The 8118-nt window shown below is 53.4% G+C and overlaps 1 protein-coding gene across 3 annotated transcripts; it reads right to left on the bottom strand.

The window, feature by feature from the left end:
• PURA (purine rich element binding protein A) lies at nucleotides 1–7378 on the bottom strand. Of its 3 annotated transcripts, none has more exons than XM_032847508.1 (2): nucleotides 6950–7378; nucleotides 1–1156 (listed from the first exon to the last, which is right to left on the bottom strand). In XM_032847508.1, exon 2 carries the CDS (start codon nucleotides 1010–1012, stop codon nucleotides 44–46), a length of 969 nt encoding a protein of 322 aa, XP_032703399.1. In that variant the 5' UTR covers nucleotides 1013–1156; nucleotides 6950–7378; the 3' UTR covers nucleotides 1–43. The 3 variants fall into 3 exon arrangements, with proteins under 3 accessions (XP_032703399.1, XP_032703401.1, XP_032703400.1); XM_032847510.1 differs by having other exon boundaries at nucleotides 7082–7378; XM_032847509.1 differs by lacking the exon at nucleotides 6950–7378 and adding an exon at nucleotides 1671–1802.
• Nucleotides 7379–8118: the final 740 nt, after the last annotated feature.

Raw genomic sequence — 8118 nt, 5'->3', positions numbered from 1 at the left:
GCATGTGTGTGTGGGTTTTTTTTTTTTTTTCCATTCAGTTTAATCAATCTTCTTCCCCTTCTTCCTCACCCTGCAGCAACAGGGTGGCAGCGGCAGTCTCCTCCTGCTGCTGCTGCTGCTGCTGGTGGAGCTGCTCACAGGCAGCTCGCTTCTCCCTCTGCTTCTCTTGAATCTTCTTCATCTCCTCCGAGTACTTGCAGAAGGTGTGTCCGAACTTGGCCCACACCTTGTAGGGCACGGTGATGGAGTTGCGGTAGGTGGGCTTCACCTCGCTCACTCGCATAAACACGCCGTACTTGTTGGAGCCCACATCGAAGAAGAAGCGCTTGTTGTCCACAGTCAAGGAGGTGCCCTCGGGCAGCTCGGCCGGCTCCTCCTCCACTCCGTAGTCATCGATGAGCTTGGCCAGAGCGTCGCGGAACTCGATGAGCCCCTGTGCGGGCAGCGCAATGGTCTGGCCCTGCGTGGAGCCCAGGCCGGGCCCCCGGTTGACCGTCTGGCGGATGCGCAGGAAGCGGCCGCGCTGGTTCTCCTTGAGATCCATGTAGTACTTGCGGTTCTCGCGCACCAGGAACTCGCTCTTGAGCGCCCGGCGCGGCTCGTCCTGCGCCTGGGCCAGGTCGGGCGGCTGGCTGGGGCCCAGCTGCGCGTAGTGCTCGATGAAGTCGCCCAGGTAGTCACGGAACTCCACGGCCACTGACATGGAGAGAGTGAGGCGGCTCTTGTTGCCGCCCGCGCCCACCTCAGCGATCTTCAGGAAGCGGCCCTTGGCGTTCTGCTTCACGTCCAGGTAGAAGCGCTTGTTCTGGATGTCCACCCGCTTGGAGGCCAGCTCCTGCGTCTCGTGCTGCAGCCCCCCCGGGGCCCCGCCGCCGCCGCCGCCACTGCCGCCGCCGCCCCCGCCGCCACCACCTCCCCCGCCGGAGCCCGAGCCCGAGCCTGGGTGCCCCAGGGAGCCGCCCGAGCCCAGCGCCGCACCACCCTGCTCGCTGCCGCTGTCTCGGTCCGCCATGATGCTGCGCTCCGCCGCCGCGCCGCCGCCGCCGCCTGCCGCTCCGCCCGCCGCCTCAGTCGCCTCAGCCGCCGCTGCTTTCCCTCCCCGGCTCCGCCTGCTGCCGCCGCAACCCCCACAGCCAGTCAGCCACTCTCGCGAGATCTGCGGGAGAGACGAGACCCGGTAACAGGGCACTGACTCCCCAGTACAGTAGCAGGGCGCCCTACTGTACGCGCCCACCCGCCCGCCAGCACGTGACATGCGCCCCGTCCCTGATGCCAGCCCCCTGCCCGCCCGCCCGCCCGCCAGGCGGCGCCCACCCGCCGGCCCTCACCCCACACCCCTGGCTGGGGGGGGGGGACGCGCCGCGTCGCAGCTGCTGCCGCCACCACCACTGTGGCTGTCGCTGTTGGCCAGACCCTGAGCGGCCTCGGCCCAGGGAGTTGGGGGACCAGGGGTTAGAAGGGGACTGCCATACTAAGCACAGGGATCAGGCCTGAGCTTAGCTTTCCAGTGACCCCAAAGAGAGGATGTGGGGGAAGGGCCTGTGAAAGGCAAGTGAGCCCGCAGCAGACAGGGGACACCAAGTCACGGCCACCCACCCCTGTGGGCCCCAGCCAGACCCAAACCCAAACCCAGACAGGCCCACCCACTGCCTGGTTGGGCTGTCTCCTACCGCAGAGCCCTGGCCGCAGAGGCGGGCAAGGAACAGGAGAGATGGTGCGGCGGTAACCCTTAGCGCAGAAGGGGCTGCCTGGGATGAGGACGGGGCGCGGGCAGCAGTGGCGCGGAGCAGCAGACACCTAGCCCGTCCCTCCCCTCGCTCCCGCCGCTCCCCCTCCCCGCGCACGGCAGCGGCTCTGGCCTCAGATGATCCCACTCCCCCCTCCCCCCAACCGCAGCCCCGCACAGTCGGGCGGGCGGGCGGGCAGGCAGGCGGGCGGGCGCACTCACCGGCGGGGGGGGAGCCGAGCAGAGCACGGCAGTCGCACCAGGGCCGGGGTGCCCGCAGTGCCTGTTCGCGTTGGCTCTGCCCTTCCCCCCCCCCAGCAACAATCAAAAAGAAACCCCACACTCACCCAAAAACCATCAACCAGCCCCCTTTGGGACCACAACTACCCGCCTGCCTCCCCCTCCTCCTTCCGAGATTTGGGGAAGGGGGACACCCTGCTCAAGGCTGAGCCCAACCTGGGTTGCCGGCCAGCTCTGCGGATGAACCAGGCCCCACCGAGGCTTCAGCCCCCGACCCACTCTTGTTCCCCACTGGAAGGACCCAGAATGGAGGAGAAAACCAAGCAAGATTTAGGAAATTCACGAGCTAAAAATGTCAGGAATTTCCTGGGAAACGCAGTTCCTTACGGGTTTCATTAACGCAGGTTCGCTAGCCTCTTTTACCCCTCCTCTCAGAAACTCTTATTAAAGTGTCAAAGAGAGCCCCCACCTCTCAAAAAGTAAAACATTAAGTGATTAATGGTTTTTAGGTGACAGCTAGGTTACCAACCACGAATTAACCAATGAATCTTTGGACAGTGACTGCTAAAGGGGGTGTCTGGTCTCGGAAAGGGGTTCGGAAATAAGTGAATTCCATCTTTCTAGATCTAAGGCATAATCTGGGGCCTGTTTCCTTTCTCCTAGATATACAGCAAATGCTCATACCCCTCCCCGCAGTCTGTAGTTCTAACAGTTGAGGGAAAGCTAAGGCCTATCTCCAGGGGAACCCCGGCAGATCCCGCTTACACTCTCCTTATCACCTTCTGCACCGGGCTCAGGGGATACAGACCTCACAGCCTTACTCCTGGCTTTCTCAAGCATGGATTGTTGCCTTCATCCTTAGAACAGTGTGTCTGTCCCATTTGTGGGCTCCATTCCCACTGAACATCCCTCAACCCCCAAAGTAAGGAGTCTTGCCTCCCTCATTCAGCCCCAGAGACAGCTGAGTACATAGCTGCGCAAAGCTTCCTGGAAAACAAAGGGGTAGATCAAGTAATGATCAAGAAACCCAGACCCTTCTAGTACATAAGCCTTGTCAATGACTGAGCCCTCAAAGCCTCCTAATATATCCTTTCATCACCTAGGCAAACCTGCCTGCGAAGTATTCACAGCTTCCCTTTTCTCTTAGCAAGGGTCCCGTTCTACCCATATTAGCTCCTTTAGTTCTGGGTTGATGTTTGCTACTTCCCGCTAAAGAGCAAGAAACAGGGCAAAGCACGATGGCTACCAAAGAGCAAACTGGAGTAGTCCTGTGGGAACCAGCCCCAGAACCACCCACCTGTCCAGTAGTCCCTGAAATGATTCCCTGAGGGGGAGGCCCATTCTGAGAGACAGAAATCTGGACTTTGGGCCACATAAAAAAACTTCTCCTTAGTTGCTGGGAGCGGAGGGGCATCCTCCGGATTCACGTAGTACCCTTTTAGTGCTGATTTTTCTGAACTCCCTCCCTTGTCCCCAAGTCCGCAGGGAAGGGGAGAGAGCACTGTTGGCGAACTTCCGACTGCGCAAAATTTTAAGTGAGAAAGAGCAGTGGCTCCTCCAGGCTCACATAGTAGCGATCAGGACCCTGGATAGACCCTGTCCCCAAACTGGGACAGAAAGGCTTAGTGGCAGGGTCTTCACACAGAGCAGGGCAGGGTATTACGTTTCCAGCTGTAAAATGAGGCTAAGATCTGTATAAGTCTGATCTAGAAGAGCTCCTGCTCTTCTTCTGGGGTTTACCTTGCGCAGAACCAAGCCCTTGCCCCTTCAAGAGAGTTCACAGCAGCAAGAAGCCCAATGGGACTGCGAAGAAGGGACACGCAAGAAGGGACACGCGCCTCCCATTCTTCCACACTAATGACTGCTTCCTCCAGGACAGAAAACTACGGTTTAAAACTGCTCGTCTTCTTGGAACAACTTTAGAGTCTAAATTTCTTGCTCTCTGTCCCAAATATTTGCATTCAGGGGTTCTGAAACGGTTTGAGTTTGGGAACACCCTGATTTTCTTAAAAGGTATCTGTCACCAGAAACTGAGTTCTTAGTTCCCCAGCGCAGAGGCAACTGATGAAGTTTCTAGACAAAGCACAAGTTAAATATCATTTGCATGCTTACACTGGGAATTTTAAGCCCAAATCAGCAAAAGACTGAGACCTGGACCTCTCCACATAATATGCACTTATTTATGTTACACTATTTGTTATATATGTATAAAATTTTTGTCATTATATACTACCAGTTTCTCTCCTATTTTACAAATGTATCTAAAAGATAAAAAAGTTAACAATGGCTTTTCTAAAATAATTCAATGGTAAATTGGATATTTAGTACATTTTCACTACTCAAAAAGTTAATTTCAGGATAAGCCTGTAACTGTGGGGCTTTGGTCGGACTGGGGAGGGCATGGTGGTGAAAGGCGGCTTTCCTTAGGCAACAGAATACAGTAGTCTTAACAGTCTGGGAGGAATGGATATTGACTCAGTGTAAAGCCTTAAAAAGTTTAGAACCTTAAAAAGAATTTCAAAGTTAGATTTGTATCCTAACATTGAAACTCCATTAGAAAATCTGTAGATTTGAAAAGTTTAGAACCTTAAAAAGAATTTCAAAATTAGATTTGGATCCTAACATTGAAACTCCATGAGAAAATCTATAGATTTGAAAAGACTTCTAGCCATTTGCTAATTACTTAAATAATATACTTGGAAAATGAAGTCAGTTCTAGTGTCTAGCTTTTTGAATTTGTTATTTTGAAACAAACAGTTGTAAAATTAAACTGATGATTTCAATACAATGTAGAAAAGGCAAATGGTAAACGAAATATATTAATATGCAGCAAAATATAGGTATTAATTAAAAATCATCAAATAATATTCTATTTCTACTCAAAGTTTGCTTACTTTAAAAAACCTGATAAATATCTTTAGATTTCTTGTGCTCTTTTATTAATACTACACACATTTTGAAGAGAACAGAGATTGCTTTATTTTTAATCCCACTATCTCTATGTCGTTAACAAACTCTTACTAACAAAAAATCGTTCATAAGTGAAACAAACATTAGGCAGAACAAGAAGGAAAAAAGCCTCAGTCTTCCTCAGCCTTAACTACGGGTGATTCTGGTGATTCTGAAATAATCTAATTCAGCTTTAGTCTTTAAAAGTAAAAATTAACACATACGTATAAAATAAACTTGGAGGGAGAGAATCTACTCCTGGGTAATAAACCCTTTCGATTATGGAGTTCCCAACAGAAACAATATGCTGATTAATACCACAGATTTCCAAAATAAAAGAGAAGCAAGAATATTAGAAATTGTGTTGTCAAGTACTACTTAGGGTAAATACCTGTCTTAAACTAGACAATTATCTTCAATACTCAAATCATTAAAACTAACTGGAATGTTGTACTGCAAGGGTTTAAAGTGGAGGAATTACCCATTTCTTCTCAGGGCTATCTATCAGAAAAATGAAGGGTAAAGTAAATGTTAACGTTTAACAACAACAAAGACAAATAGTAATAGTATTTCATCAATCATTTTTAAAAAAAGCATTATCGTCCTCCTATAGCTCACCTAATCTTTGAAATTATGCCTCTCCAATGCTATTTTAATGTTTAAAGATATGAATTAAACATTCAAAATCTGAAGAGAATCCTCTCACTTCACAAAATGTTTTCATTTTAAGCATTTGCAAAAGAGTTAAATAAACGTAGCACACATTCTAAATTCGATCAAAGATTCTGAGAACCCGACATTTTATGTACCCAAAAGGCCCAAACAGAACCGATGCAAATGTCAATAGCTCACTCTCTTCCGGCTGATACTTAAAAGGTTTTACTAGTACCCAAAGGAATGAAATCAGCAACTCTCCACACTCTAGTCAACACTCCAATTTTCAAAGCCGCAATTCGCAAACGTCAGTTTCGGTTGGAAGCAGTAGGGGTCTTGAAGTAATAAAAAAAAAAATTCCTTTTCTCCTCTGACAGTCTACCAAAAGATGTCAAACCAAATTCCGTCTATTGTAAAGCACTGGGACCTCCCTTCCAAGGACACGGGACACAAGCATAGACACTAATGCCAAAAAGCTCTCCAAAAGCACCTGGCCCGACAGAACGAATTGGAACCCTTAAGAGGGTCCCTCACAGACAGCGGAAATGAAGGTGGCATTAATTCAGGGGTAGACAGCAAGGAGCCAAAGAAAGTTGCCCTAGCCGGACTTGGACCTTTCTCTACCCAAGTTCGGAAACAAGGCAGATGTATTTGTGGGGGTCCCTTCTACAGACATTTCAAACCGCCTCCGGAGCCCACTGTCACTCAAAGGGAAGACCCTCCAGCTTCGCATCCGTTCCTTTTGCCCCCAAACAAAAGCAGAGGAGACTGTTGAGCTGACCTAGCTCCGAAAATGCCTTGTTCGGACCACCCATCCTTGGGCCTGCCTTCATCTGCGATGTCAGCACCAATGTATTATTTTTTATTTTTACAACGCATCCTGGGCGGGTGTATGCATTGCGGGGGTGGGGGTTGAACAGAGAAGAGGAGGGGTTGGTAGTGAAGCCTAGAACCCTCCTTCCTCTCCCCTCCTGCCAGGGTTGCTGTGCAGGGAGTGTCGGCCACATTTGGCGCACTGTCCCAGGCCCCGGGCGAAGGTGGCCAGGGGAAATGGGGCTTAGGGATTGCTAAGCAAACGTCACCACTGGTGGTCTACAAGTGTCTGCGGAGGTAGGATTGTCTTTTTTTTTTTTTTTTTTTTTTTAAGGGGCGTGTGATTTTGTTCTTTTTTGGAGGTGGGAGTTCGTTCGTTCGTTCGTGCGCTACGGGGGTGGGGGGGGGGATGTTGCTGCACTGCCAGAGTCCCCGGAGGGAGGGTGCGAGGATGTCTACGATGGTACAGTAATTATTCCTGGGGCATACGAGCGCAATTAAAGGGGACGGGGTGGGCAGCACCTCGAGTTGTGGCAGTGCCAGCAGGGAAGGTCGCGAGGGGCTTACCCGGGCGGGCGGGCGCTGTCCTGCCGCAGGTGAGGGAGGGCGCGGGCTGGAAGGAGGGAAGGCGCGCGCTAGGCAGGCGCTAGGCTGGCGCGAGGAAAGGGGGAGGGGGGAGGAGGGCGCGCGCGCGCACACCTGTCCTGGACAGCGGCGCGAGCCGAGCGGCGCCTCAGTCGGGCTCTGCCGGCTGAGGAGGAAGGAGGGCGGGCTGGCAGGCGGGGGCGGGACGCCGAGGGGAGGAGGAGGAGGCGGCTCGGATGGCTGGCTCGGCTCTCGCTCGTTCTCCCTCCCGCGGGCAAGTCCGGCTCACACTCTGCTTCTCCCGCTCACTCACAGCCCCCTTGGCTCTCCCTCCTCCTCCTCCTTCCCCTGCGGGATCCGCTCGCCGCCGCCGCAGACGGCAAGTCGTGGCAGCCAGACGTCGGCGCGTAACCCGGCGCTCCGTGCGTGACTCCGAGCGACGTCAGCGCGCGCTCCGCGTTACCCACCATCTCTCCCCCATCCTCCCCCCGTGGCTCGCGCCCTCCGCCCTCGCGTCCCTCCGTTTCAGTTGCCGCGGCGGCGGGCGCGGAGCGCGCTCCCTCCGCCCCCTTCTTGCGCGTGCGCGCGCCTTCGCCGTTGGCGCGTCAACAGCCCACGGCCCAGGCCTTGAGGCGCGTCTGAGGAGGGGGCTGCCTGTGGCCTCTTTGCCCGCACTTCCTCCACTCACCGCCCGTGGCGCCCCTAGGAGGACTTACTCTCATTAGGCTTTGAAGGCTGGAGCTAGGCTCAGGCGGGGCTAGAACCCCGTAGGGCCTGCATCAGCTCCAACTTAGGGCCCTCAGCGTCGTTATCCGTGCAGCTACCACTCTGTCACCCTCTCCACCCGCCCTTGTTCCGCCCGCAGGTCTCAGGAGGCAATAGGCCTTTCATCTTCCGGGAGGGTCTCACCTTGGCCTTCGGACGCCCGCGGAGAGGGCTAGAAGGGCAGAATTAGCATAAAGAAGAAAGAGCGAGACCACGTTCGGGCTTTAGCCCCAGGAATCCTTGACAGGAAGCGTGGGGCTGGTGCCCAGCCTCCCACGCAGTGTAGGTGAAACTGGGCCCCTTCGAGGGACTGTGACTAAGGACAAAGCCCTGATAAATATTATTTATGCGTCCTTGGGCTGAGAGGAGAAAAGTGTAAGAGGCGA

This window comes from Lontra canadensis, unplaced genomic scaffold (assembly GCF_010015895.1).
Source record: "Lontra canadensis isolate GAN:19392208 unplaced genomic scaffold, GSC_riverotter_1.0 scaffold189, whole genome shotgun sequence".
In the NCBI taxonomy this organism is placed as follows: domain Eukaryota; kingdom Metazoa; phylum Chordata; class Mammalia; order Carnivora; family Mustelidae; genus Lontra; species Lontra canadensis.
This window is presented reverse-complemented; position numbering and strand designations above follow the sequence as displayed.

Excerpts from the sequence above, each read along its gene's own strand:
- PURA (XM_032847508.1), bottom strand. The coding sequence starts at position 1,012 with ATGGCGGACCGAGACAGCGGCAGCGAGCAGGGTGGTGCGGCGCTGGGC.